We start from the raw sequence: 13,446 nt of genomic DNA on the forward strand, positions 1-13,446 counted from the left end.
TGTGAGTTCAATCCCTGAGGGGGCCATTTAGGGATTTGTGGCATAAATTGGGGATTGGTCCTGCTTTGAGCAGGGGGTTGGACTAGATGACCTCCTGAGGTCCCTTCCAATCCTGATATTCTATGATTCTAGTCTCCCTCCAACTCTATTTGTCTTGTCTAGCTTGACTGTGGGACCCCGCCGTGGGGGGCCATGGCCCTGTGCTGGGGAGGGGCCAGGGCTGCTGGATGGGGGCTCCCTCCGTCCCATCCGCCAGCCCCAGGTCCTGCCGCGGGCCCGCTCCCCGGAACGGTTCTGCTCGGGTCGCGGTTTCCCGGCCGGGAGGGATTCCGCGGAGGACGCGGCCACTTCCGCTTTTGTTTCCGGAATCTCAGCGGCCTAGAAGGAGCGCGGGCGGGGGAGGGGAGCGGCCCAGGACACCCTGAGAGAGTCGCGGCTGCTGGCCCTTGCGGGGATCCGTAGCTGGGAGGGCGGGGCTCCCCCCTGTCACTCCTGGGAGCTCCCGCTCTCCGAGTCCCTGTCCCCCATCCAGGGTCCCTCCGGGTACCCGTAGCGAGGTCGGGGCGCCGTAGCGAGGGGAAGGGCCGGACCCCCCGCCCTTCCTGGGTCCCTGCCTCCCCCAGGCCTTCTCTGGGGGCCTGTAGCGAACGGGGGGTTCCCGCCCCCTCGCCACCCTCCTGGGTCCCTCCCCCACCAGGCCCCACCTGGGGAGCTTTCCTGGGGGGGCTCGTTGCCCCCCAGCCCGCGTGGCCCTGTCGGGGGGAGTGGGCGCCGAGCCCCACAGCGGTGGTTGCCCTCGGCTGCCCGCCCGCCATGGCACGTGGCACTCTGAGGGGCTGGAGAACGTGGCACTGACAGGGCGCCCTGGGGGCTGTGGGTAGTGGTGGAAACTTGGGTCACCCTGCGCTGGTGCTGACCCGGAGGGGGCCAGCTGGGCTCTGGTCAGGGCCTGCCCGCATGTGCCCCCCGCCGTGGACCGATTCAGGACGGAGGAGGAAGAGACTTCCCTGGCCTTGGCACCAGCTGCAGCTGGCAGGCCTGAAGGTGGCGGTGGCAGCAGGAGGAGAAGTTGGGAGGAGGAGAAGGCCATGGAAGGCCTGGCCGGCTATGTGTACAAGGCGGCCAGTGAAGGGAGAGTGCTGACCCTGGCTGCCCTGCTGCTCAACCGCTCCGAGAATGACATCAGGTACTTGCTGAGCTACGTCAGCCAGCAGGGTGGTCAGCGCTCCACGCCCCTTATCATCGCAGCCCGTAACGGTCATGCCAAGGTGGTGCGCTTGCTGCTAGAACATTACCGGGTGCAGACCCATCAGACTGGCACGGTCCGCTTCGATGGGTACGTACACGATGCTGATGTCTTTTACTCCTACCTCTTTCAAAGGGGAATGGCAAAGCCAGGATGAAAAGTGAGCTATCTCAGAAACGTACGCTGAAAGATCTTGCTAAGTAGACTCTGGGCTGGTCTACACAACAAAGTTAGATTGTCTTACCTACCTGTGAAAATTTTCACGCCCTCTGCACTGTAATTAAGTTGATCTAATGCTCACTGCAGACACCAGTCGACAGAAGAGTTCTTAGCTATCGCCTCTTGGACAGATGGATTTACTACAGCAATGGAAGAACCTTTCCATCACTGTAGTAAGCATCTATACTACAAGTGATGCAACTGTACCCCTGTAATGTTTCTACTGTAGACATAACCTCTCTGTGTGATTATGGGGAACACACAGCACTTTCCTACCAGGTTCGGAATAGTGGCTGTGAAACTAACTAGGGTTCCCCCCACCCCCACCCGTATTCTGCTGGGAAAGCTATTAACAGTGGCAGTGCTCCAGGAGTTGTGTGTAGACTCAGGGAGTCGTCATTCCCTCAGTTCACATTTGCAAGGCTATCTTCCCAACTACGTGGGCAAAGCATGTATTTTTTTTGTTTAAAGAAAGTCTTACCTTCTACAGAATCTAATGGGCTAGCCACAACTCCCCCGGGAAAACTCTGCCTCTGCCTTGGGCAAGTGGCTGTTTTTCTGGATGTACCAGAATGTATTATTCTGTGACATCACTGCTACCATGGGTCACATGGAGCTTTAGGACATGCCCTCAGAGAGGGAAGGTGTGAGCCACATGGATGCTCTACTTGTATGTAACCATCCTCCTTTTCAGATGCTCTAGATATAATTTTAATGCCTCTGGTTCTAGATAAGGTAGACAGTGATTCCTCTCTAAATTACTCCACAAAATGGTATTAGTCTTTTGTATAGTACATTTCATCCCAAAACCTTTTACAAACTACTGTATTATATAAACCATACAGGAGACATCACTTCTCCAACACTAAAGTGCAGTATTCTTTGAAGGGGGTGCTCAACCACACACAACAGTGTAGGACAGGAAGGGGAGAAAAGTACACTATTCAACTGAAACTGCATGGGGAGTTTTGGGAGAGAGAGTGTAATCACCTGAGCTGGGATTTAGCCAAAACACTCTGGTTAATAATTTTGTTCTTGGAAGTTGTGCTATGGGACCATTCTGGTCACAAAGGGTCAGTTTTCCTTCTCTTGCAAGACATGTCCCCAGCAGCTCAGCACCCTCTGACAAATGCTGTGGTACTAGTTTAATACTTCACTGGAAAGAGAACTGCCAAAATTGAAACATCATCATCACTTCCTGCAGCAGCTGGATCTCACAATCACCAACAGTTGGCCTTGCTTAGCTTTTGGGATGTGACAGGATCACAGCATGAGATGCTATAGCTGCATTTGTAATATGCTGTAGGTCCCTTCTCAGCCCAAATGTAATTAGTTATCAGAAAAAGGACCCTTTTGGTTGTATATGTATCATACAGGGATTTTGTGAGACTTAAATGTTTTAAAAGTGCTTTGAAAACCTCCAGTGAAAGCACAAATTCCCCTCTACCTTGCTTACTCTGGCTGTTTAAAGGCATGGGAGATGGTTTTTTTGGCCTCATTGATATCTACATTTTAATGAAGTTTTATTTCTAATTTGGACATTCAGATTTTACGTGATGGTAATTTATTTTTTTAAAAGGTTACTTTAACTCTGATTGCTGGGGCCACAAGAATTTAGTCTTGAGGTATGGAGCATTCTGGACAAGGTTGTATAAGGAGCTAGAGTTCCCACAAACTCAGTTCCTGCATCTTGTCAGCCATTTTACTCTTCCTTAGTTGGGAATACAGAGTAATCTTATGATTTAGACTGGGATAGTTGTGGACTTTACAGCAGTACACCAGCAAGCTAAGTGCATACAGACTGCAGGTGCAGAAGAAACTTTTCTCAAAAGTAAGCTAAAATTCTTGGCTGCTCAACTACCTGGTTTATAGAAAACGACGTTACCTGACCCAAGAGTCTATGGGTTTCAGAGCTCATCAGAGGAGTATTGTGGTTGCTCTGATTCTATTGTTAAAGTGGATTATTTAAACATGTTTATGCAGTTATAGCTGTGTGTTAAATCATATTTGTAAATGGATTTGTTTTGTGTAGTGTGGACAGAGCTATTGCCTGAGGCCTCTTTCTAAATGAATCTTAGTTCCTCAGCTTTTTAGAACCATAGCACTGATGTATTTTAATTTAGCATGGAATGAATACGATATGCTGAAATTTTACTAGATTATGAATAACACTTGTAATCAACCAAGGTTACCTCTCAGAATGTCTTGATTCTGTGTTCTTGAGTGAATCGTCCTTTCTTCACCTTTGTTACCGCCCTTGTTCTTAAAACTTCTTGTTGCAATGTTGTTCTAGTGTGTTCCAACATGTGTGCACCCATAAATGGCTCTTAAAATAAAAAAGCTGAAATCTCCTGCCCAACCGTATCCATAAAGCTAAAGTTGCCTTAAGAGAAAACTCAGGCTTCACAGATTTGCTTTCTTTATGCTGCCTGTATGCAAAGGAAGAGCTTATTTCAGATACAGGAAGAGAGGGAGAGAGAACATAATGGGTACTGGCTGCTGACTTGCATCTGGCTGTCCACTGATGGCCTGTAGGTACTATATCTAGGCCGTTCCACCAGCCCAGCAGAGAAGCTAAGAGTAATTCCTCTCTATGGCACTGAGGGAGAGAGGCTGAACCCAAGAATGCTTCTTTTTTATCGTTCTTTTCAAAGTAAAATTCCTTGAGAATGAGTAGAGTGGAGGTGTGTGTGTGTGGGGGGTCTCTCCTGTTTTTGAGGTGGAGGAGGGACTCCTGCTCCCAGTCAATGTTAGGAAGGGCCAGGGTGGATTTGATTTAAATCAAATTAATTTAAATAATGATTTAAATCAAATCACTAATCAGGAAGACTCGATTTAATCATGGATTTCTACATAAAAGTGCATTCTTGTTGGTTGTTAAAACCTTCATACATATTCTTCACAACTCAGAGATAGATGAGACCCAAACTGGGTCTCTTTTACGGCCTGCTGCCATTATAGGTTTTCCCTTCTAGTGAGAGAATGGTATGGTAGATCTCAAATCAATGAAGGCTACGCTCAGAAAGACCTCAGAATTTTTTTATTCTGGAATATGCTGCTCAAACAGTTTCACTTTTCATAGAATCATAGAATATCAGGGTTGGAAGGGACCTCAGGAGGTCATCTACTCCAACCCCCTGCTCAAAGCAGGACCGATCCCCAACTAAATCATCCCAGCCAGGGCTTTGTCAAGCCTGACATTAAAAACTAAGGAAGGAGATTCCACCACCTCCATAGGTAACGCATTCCAGTGTTTCACCACCCTCCTAGTGAAAAAGTTTTTCCTAATATCCAACCTAAACCTCCCCCACTGTAACTTGAGACCATTACTCCTTGTTCTGTCATCTGCTACCACTGAGAACAGTCTAGATACATCCTCTTTGGAACCCCCTTTCAGGTAGTTGAAAGCAGCTATCAAATCCCCCCTCATTCTTCTCTTCCGCAGACTAAACAATCCCAGTTCCCTCAGCCTCTCCTCATAAGTCATGTGTTCCAGTCCCCTAATCATTTTTGTTGCTCTCCGCTGGACTCTTTCCAATTTTTCCACATCCTTCTTGTGGTGTGGGGCCCAAAACTGGACACAGTACTCCAGATGAGGCCTCACTAATGTCGACTAGAGGGGAACAGTCACGTCCCTCGATCTGCTGGCAATGCCCCTACTTATACATCCCAAAATGCCATTGGCTTTCTTGACAACAAGGGCACACTGTTGACTCATATCCGGCTTCTTGTCCACTGTAACCCCTAGGTCCTTTTCTGCAGAACTACTGCCAAGCCATTCGGTCCCTAGTCTGTAGAGGTGCATGGGATTCTTCCGTCCTAAGTGCAGGACTCTGCACTTGTCCTTGTTGAACCTCATCAGATTTCTTTTGGCCCAATCCTCTAATTTGTCTAGGTCCCTCTGTATCCTATCCCTACCCTCCAGCATATCTACCACTCCTCCCAGTTTAGTGTCATCTGCAAACTTGCTGAGTGTGCAGTCCATGCCATCCTCCAGATCATTTATGAAGATATTGAACAAAACCGGCCTGAGGACCGACCCTTGGGGCACTCCACTTGATAACGGCTGTCAACTAGACATGGAGCCATTAATCACTACCCGTTGAGCCCGACAATCTAGCCAACTTTCTATCCACCTTATAGTCCATTCATCCAGCCCATACTTCTTTAACTTGCTGGCAAGAATACTGTGGGAGACCGTGTCAAAAGCTTTGCTAAAGTCAAGGAACAACACGTCCACTGCTTTCCCCTCATCCACAGAACCAGTTATCTCATCATAGAAGGCAATTAGATTAGTCAGGCATGACTTGCCCTTGGTGAATCCATGCTGACTGTTCCTGATCACTTTCCTCTCGTCTAAGTGCTTCAGAATTGATTCTTTGAGGACCTGCTCCATGATTTTTCCAGGGACTGAGGTGAGGCTGACTGGCCTGTAGTTCCCAGGATCCTCCTCCTTCCCTTTTTTAAAGATGGGCACTACATTAGCCTTTTTCCAGTCGTCCGGGACTTCTCCCAATCGCCATGAATTTTCAAAGGTAATGGCCAATGGCTCTGCAATCACATCCGCCAACTCCTTTAGTGCTCTCGGATGCAGCGCATCTGGCCCCATGGACTTGTGCTCATCCAGCTTTTCTAAATAGTCCCAAACCACTTCTTTCTCCACAGAGGGCTGGTCACCTCCTCCCCATGCTGTGCTGCCCAGCGCAGTAGTCTGGGAGCTGACCTTGTTCGTGAAGACAGAGGCAAAAAAAGCATTGAGTACATTAGCTTTTTCCACATCCACTAGGTTGCCTCCCTCATTCAGTAAGGGGCCCACACTTTCCTTGACTTTCTTCTTGTTGCTAACATACCTGAAGAAACCCTTCTGGTTACTGTTAACATCTCTTGCTAGCTGCAACTCCAGGTGTGATTTGGCCTTCCTGATTTCACTCCTGCATGCCCGAGCAATATTTTTATACTCTTCCCTGGTCATTTGTTCAATCTTCCACTTCTTGTAAGCTTCTTTTTTGTGTTTAAGATCAGCAAGGATTTCACTGTTAAGCCAAGCTGGTTGCCTGCCATATTTACTATTCTTTCGACTCATCGGGATGGTTTGTCCTTGTAACCTCAATAAGGATTCTTTAAAATACAGCCAACTCTCCTGGACTCCTTTCCCCCTCATGTTATTTTCCCAGGGGATCCTGCCCATCTGTTCCCTGAGGGAGTCAAAGTCTGCTTTTCTGAAGTCCAGGGTTCGTATTCTGCTGCTCTCCTTTCTTCCCTGTGTCAGGATCCTGAACTCGACCATCCCATGGTCACTGCCTCCCAGGTTCCCATCCACTTTTGCTTCCCCTACTAATTCTTCCCGGTTTATGAGCAGCAGGTCAAGAAGAGCTCTGCCCCTAGTTAGTTTCTCCACACTTGCACCAGGAAATTGTCCCCTACACTTTCCAAAAACTTCCTGGATTGTCTGTGCACCACTTTATTGCTCTCCCAGCAGATATCAGGATGATTGAAGTCTCCCATGAGAACCAGGGCCTGCGATCTAGTAACTTCCATGAGATGTCGGAAGAAAGCCTCGTACACCTCATCCCCCTGGTCCGGTGGTCTATAGCAGACTCCCACCATGACATCACCCTTGTTGCTCACACTTCTAAACTTTAATCCAGAGACTCTCAGGTTTTCTGCAGTTTCATACCGGAGCTCTGAGCAGTCATACTGCTCCCTTACATACAATGCAACTCCTCCATCTTTTCTGCCCTGCCTGTCCTTCCTGAACAGTTTATATCCATCCTTGACAGTACTCCAGTCATGTGAAAAGGAGTACTAGTGGCACCTTAGAGAGTAACCAATTTATTTGAGCATAAGCTTTTGTGAGCTACAGCTCACTTCATCGGATGCTTCACGAAAGCTTATGCTCAAATAAATTGGTTACTCTCTAAGGTGCCACTAGTACTCCTTTTTGCGAATACAGACTAACACGGCTGCTACTCTGAAACCAGTCATGTGAGTTATCCCTTGACTGTTCCAGGACTTTGTTCTCCCTGCTTGTTTCCCAGGCTTCTTGCATTTGTGTATAGGCATTAGAGATAACTCGCTGATTGTCCCTCTTTCTCAGTATGAGGCAGGACCCCTGCCCTCTCGCGCGCTCCTGTTCGTGCTTCTTCCCGGTATCCCACTTTCCCACTTACCTCAGGGCTTTGGTCTCCTTCCCCTGGTGAACCTAGTTTAAAGCCCTCCTCACTAGGTTAGCCAGCCTGCTTGCGAAGATGCTCTTCCCTCTCTTTGTTAGGTGGAGCCCGTCTCTGCCTAGCACTCCTCCTTTTGTTTCTACTGCCTGTCCCTCCTTTTTCACATTTATCTCCAGACTTCTTCTCCTTGTCCAGATCTATTCCGCCCCCAAAAATCTTCTATTCATTGAACTTTTTGAAACTTTTCACTTTTAGAGAGAGGTAAGGGATTGACTCTGTACACACAAATTTGAAGAGGGACGATAGGGTCAAGGTCTGTTTTTTCTCACCTCTCTCTATTTATTTATTTAAAAACATTTTTGCTGTTAACAAGCATGTTATTTCTGGAGACACAAATCCACAGTTTGAGAACTGCAAAACTAAGCATCTCTGATGGTATCTTCTAGATTTAGCAATGAGTCCCATTGGTTAGATAGAAAGATTAACCTAAATGATCTATACAGAAGCCCCTGGAATTACATAAGATTGGGTCCCTAATCCATGAACTATTGGAACTCATTTACAAAACTTTTCTTAAACATTACATGAATATATGGTCTTATACGATAGAATTAGAATTTATAATCCCTATTCCATAATGAGATATCTTTGAGCTATAATGTATCTTAATTAAAACTACTGTATCTTTAGATTGTTTTTTCCTCAAAAAGCATTTTATCAAAAAAATCTGATTTAAATTAAAAACGGATTTTTTTTTTAAATTAAAAAAAAAACATTGATTTTTATCCACCCTGGGAAGGGCTGTTATCACCACTCTGCTGTTGGATTGAGGAGTCTCTTCTTCTCTACATCACTGTGTGTTTATGGGATGGCTGCGCCCTTTCACTTCTTCCTTGCACAGATTCAGGGATACGTCATTTTGATTCACTGCCTGTTTAAACTTCCTCTCATGCCTCTCTGCATGAGGATAGCCAGGCTAGGGCCTGGGGGGTTTGCTGTGCATTTACTGTTTGTGCTCACTATATCTCCCATCATTCTTGTGAGCCTGACTGCCAAGTTGTGCTAGGGAGTCTGATAGTGCCTGCAATCCCTGCCAAAGTGCAAACTAAGGAAGCCTGGCTCATAACACCCACTTGTCTACTCCCCAAATTCTTGTGTTGTGTATGTGTCCCCCTGGTGCGCCAGGAAAGCACCTCTGTTCATGAACAAGACATTTGGTTGTAGGGCCAGGGCTTGAAATCCTTCCTCACATCTTGTTACAAAAGTAGCTCCATTGATTTCAGAGAGGCTGTTTGTGGAGTCAGAAACTGCTCATGCTGAGTAACGATATCAGAATCTAGCCCTAAGAACTGTCTTTAGACCAAAACTCTGAAGCTTGTCCCTTTGGGTGTCATCTGAGCACTTGAGTATGCAAATACACATGCGAGTATTCTCGCAAAGTTATTTATGTGCATTTGCAGCATAATTATTAAATCACGTTGGTGTTTTATTATTCAGTTTTAACTCTGGAAAATGCCTGCGCAGGTCTACAAACTGAAATGAAAGATGGTTTTGTCCTTTTGCCATGGTTTGGTTTCCCAGTGAAGTCTGAGATACTGTCTGCATCCATATTGCTGCAATATAAACGTTTCCACGTTCCAGTGCCATTCCAGTGGCCTAGTGAAGTGGAGAAAACATCAGACATTCTCTTTTTAAGTCTGAATTTTATTCTCCTTTTGTAATTCCATGATCTGTAGGTTCGCCTTCCTTTCCTGCATGTCAGTTTATCACAGAAGACAATAATTCTCCTTTTTCTAGTTCTGCTTCTTGGGACCGGGTGGGCCAGTGGAATAAAGCCCTAGAGGAAATTTTCAAAGCAACAGAGGCGAGTCTGTTAATATTAATGGGGTCATGTGGCTTGATCCCTGGCACTGCTTCGAAAATCTCTCTCTCTAACTTTTTTTCTTCTGGACATCTGTGCACTTGCTAATTGCCTTATTTTGTCTTGGCTCTGCTGATAAATATCTTCAAGTATAAAAAGGGAGTGGCTCTAAAATATCTGCCTGTGTTGAATATAAACTTGGGATATTGGTAACATGCTTCTTGCAGACTACTCACATCTCTTACAAAGTGCAGCAGTTTAACTGCCTGTCTTTTGTCTTTACATTTGTAGTTATGTCATTGATGGAGCCACAGCTCTCTGGTGTGCAGCAGGAGCCGGACACTTTGAAGTTGTCAAACTGCTAGTTAGTCATGGAGCCAATGTGAACCACACTACTGTGACCAATTCAACTCCGCTGCGGGCTGCATGCTTTGATGGCAGACTGGACATAGTGAAATACCTGGTGGAAAATAATGCTAACATCAGTATTGCCAACAAGTATGACAACACTTGCCTTATGATTGCAGCTTACAAGGGGCACACAGATGTGGTGAGATATCTCTTAGAACAACATGCTGATCCCAATGCCAAGGCACATTGTGGTGCTACGGCATTACACTTCGCAGCTGAAGCTGGCCATTTAGAGATTGTCAGAGAGCTGGTCAAATGGAAATCTGCAATGATGGTGAATGGCCATGGAATGACTCCATTAAAAGTAGCTGCTGAGAGCTGTAAGGCAGATGTAGTTGAACTTCTTCTTGCTCATGCGGATTGTGACAGAAAAAGTAGAATTGAAGCTTTGGAACTTCTGGGTGCATCGTTCGCAAATGACAGGGAAAATTATGATATAATGAAGACTTATAACTATTTATATTTAGCAATGCTGGAGAGGTACAGAGACAGTGAGAACATCATTGAGAAAGAGGTTCTTCCACAAATCGAAGCTTATGGAAACAGAACTGAATGCAGAACTCCTCAGGAATTAGAATCTATTCGGCAGGACAGAGATGCCCTTCACATGGAAGGCCTCATAGTGCGTGAACGAATTTTGGGCTCGGACAATATAGATGTTTCGCATCCTATTATTTATCGTGGGGCTGTTTATGCAGATAACATGGAGTTTGAACAGTGTATCAAACTATGGCTTCATGCATTGCATTTGAGGCAGAAAGGTAATAGGAATACCCATAAGGATCTCTTGAGGTTTGCTCAAGTCTTCTCTCAGATGATACACTTGAATGAGCCTGTTAAAGCCAAGGACATAGAAAGTGTTTTGAGGTGTAGTGTCTTGGAAATAGAACAAGGAATGTCCAGGATTAAAAGCAACCAAGACACAGACATCCACACAGCCATGGACAACTACGAATGCAATATTTTTACCTTCTTGTATTTGGTGTGCATCTCAACCAAGACTCAGTGCGGTGAAGAAGAGCAATCTCGAATCAACAAGCAGATATATAACTTGATTAATCTTGATCCCAGAACTCGGGATGGGTCCAGTTTGCTGCATCATGCTGTCAACTCCAGTACACCAGTAGATGACTTCCACACAAATGACGTCTGCAGCTTTCCAAATGCACTTGTCACCAAGCTCCTGTTAGACTGTGGTGCTGAAGTGAATGCTGTGGACAACGAAGGAAACAGTGCACTTCACATCATTGTCCAGTACAACAGACCCATCAGTGATTTTTTGACTTTGCATTCGATTATCATTAGTCTGGTGGAGGCTGGTGCTCATACAGACATGACAAATAAGCAGAAGAAGACTCCTCTTGATAAAAGTACAACTGGGGTGTCTGAAATACTCCTTAAAACTCAAATGAAGCTGAGCCTCAAGTGCCTGGCTGCCCGTGCAGTACGGATCTATAACATAAGCTACCAAAAGCAGATCCCCAGAACTCTGGAAGAATTTGTGGAGTTTCATTAGGCCACATAAAATCTTTCAAGGTGGTGCTACTCGGAGAAGACTTAAATCACAGACAATAGAAAACATGTGCATAGATTAGTTTTCTCCACATTTGTGTTTTTTTTCCCCTTTGCATTCAGTCTTCAGCCTCTGTTCTCAAACAGATCTTGGAAAAAAGCCACATTGCTTGGATGTAACTACAATCTGGTGTCTGAAAAGGTAGTCACTCTTTTTTGATAATGGGCCAATTTATTTTTAATCTTTTAAAAAACAAAATGAAAACAAACACCAAATGTAACAAGCACAAAATATTGTTTCAAATATGCCCATTCATTCATGAGTTACAGCTGAGAATGCTTTAAACAGCCACTTCAAAAGATGTTTCTGTTAAAAAGCCCGTGCCACCACATTATCTCTGCTGCAAATGTGTAGATTTAAAATTTTCTTGGGACAAGGAAGGAAAAAAAAGAATTTAAAAGTGTCTTGTAGTTGGTGATAAGTCCCAATATACAGAGCAATCCAGGGCTCTCATTTCTTACCACCTTTTTATGCCATTCAGTTAACACTGAAGCAATCAGTAACATTTTAAACGATTCCTATTCTTTTTTTGAAATGTCAGCCACAATTATCGATAGCTGTAGGAGTACGGGGAGGCTCTATTAGGAAATACAGGTTTAAATTCAACTCTATGAATATACTGAGATAGTAATTGTTGAATAATCATGGTCTTCATTTATTCTAGCACATCTGTCCAAATGTCAATCAAATTTCTTTTTACGCAACAAGCCACTCGTTTATAAATATCATGCATAGATACCTAGAAAACGAATTGTGTGTGTATGTTCATGGCCCCTAACATTTCAAATCGCTTTTAAATTTTTTGTCATTTTAATGCTTAACATTCAACATTTTGACTCAGTTTTTAAAACTGCACTCCAGAATTCCAAATGCTGTGTCTTCCTAATGGAGCAGTCTTTCATCGAAGGTTCCCCTTTGCCTAGGTGTCTTCCTTTAAGTGTGGTGGTGATGATGATGATCAGAACCAACTTTCCAATAAGCATGGAATTTGTGTCCCTGACTCAGTTTAAATTTTTTCATGATTTTTATTCCTTTCATTATGAAAACTTATCGTAAAATTGTTTTTTTAAATCATCCTATAAATAAAATGTTCTTTTATGATGAGAAGTAACTGATTGTATAATATCTGTTACTTGAGAAGGTACTTCTCCTTGGCAGAAGTTGCAGCAGTAAAATGTCACTTGTTTTGATGGGCTACTGAAAATTCTGTTTATTATTTTAAACAGGGCTTTTTAATTGTCAGACAATGAAATAATGTTCTGTATTTTTTTAAAACAATCTGAGTAGAACTTCAGGCAAGATCTGGGCACACGTTTTCATTTGTATTTCAAATAAATAAACACTGAATGTGAAATTAGTTTGTAATCCTAATTTTTGGCTAGTGCCAACCAGAACAATGCTGCTCAGATTGTATAGTGCTGTAAATATAGACTGTTGTGTGTCTCTTGAAAAGGAAAAAGCTTTAACTTGCAAGCTTCTCAGTCTGCCAGAGTGAAAACAAAATCCTCAAATGAGAAATGTGTTTGTAATTTGTATCTCATGTAGTTTCAACCATAGTGTGAAAAACCAACAGTTGCAATTCAGTGTTTCAGGAAAGATGACAAAGCCAAACTCAATCACCTACGGCCTTAAAACAAATGCAGCACCACAGAACCTTTCACGGAATAGGCAGGAAGGTGATAGTGTTCCTGTAATTTTGTACTTTGCATGTCTTCCTCTGCCCATCTGAAATGTACCAACAATCTGAAAAAAAAGAAAAGGAGTACTTGTGGCACCTTAAGAGACTAACCAATTTATTTGAGCATCAAATGCTCAAATAAATTGGTTAGTCTCTTAAGGTGCCACAAGTACTCCTTTTCTTTTTTTTGCGAATACAGACTAACACGGCTGTTACTCTGAAACAACAATCTGAAGTTTCACATAATCTTAAATTTCTGTTTTGCTAAGATTTTATTATGAAGATTTC

General features: G+C 44.2%; 1 protein-coding gene across 1 annotated transcript; it reads left to right on the plus strand.

Moving 5' to 3' along the window:
• The first annotated feature begins 371 nt into the window (after positions 1–371).
• On the plus strand, positions 372–12,834 carry FEM1B (fem-1 homolog B). Its single transcript, XM_073304449.2, has 2 exons — positions 372–1,336; positions 9,788–12,834. Exons 1-2 carry the CDS (start codon positions 1,089–1,091, stop codon positions 11,421–11,423), a joined length of 1,884 nt encoding a protein of 627 aa, XP_073160550.1. The 5' UTR covers positions 372–1,088; the 3' UTR covers positions 11,424–12,834.
• The last annotated feature ends 612 nt before the right edge of the window (positions 12,835–13,446 follow it).

This window comes from Lepidochelys kempii, chromosome 10 (assembly GCF_965140285.1).
Source record: "Lepidochelys kempii isolate rLepKem1 chromosome 10, rLepKem1.hap1, whole genome shotgun sequence".
Taxonomy (NCBI): Eukaryota; Metazoa; Chordata; order Testudines; family Cheloniidae; genus Lepidochelys; species Lepidochelys kempii.

What these genes read in the sequence shown, in the direction of transcription:
- FEM1B (XM_073304449.2), top strand. Translation starts at nt 1,089, where the DNA reads ATGGAAGGCCTGGCCGGCTATGTGTACAAGGCGGCCAGTGAAGGGAGA. An exon ending in GGCACGGTCCGCTTCGATGG is followed by an intron (nt 1,337 to 9,787) that starts GTACGTACACGA and finishes TTACATTTGTAG; the next exon opens with TTATGTCATTGATGGAGCCA.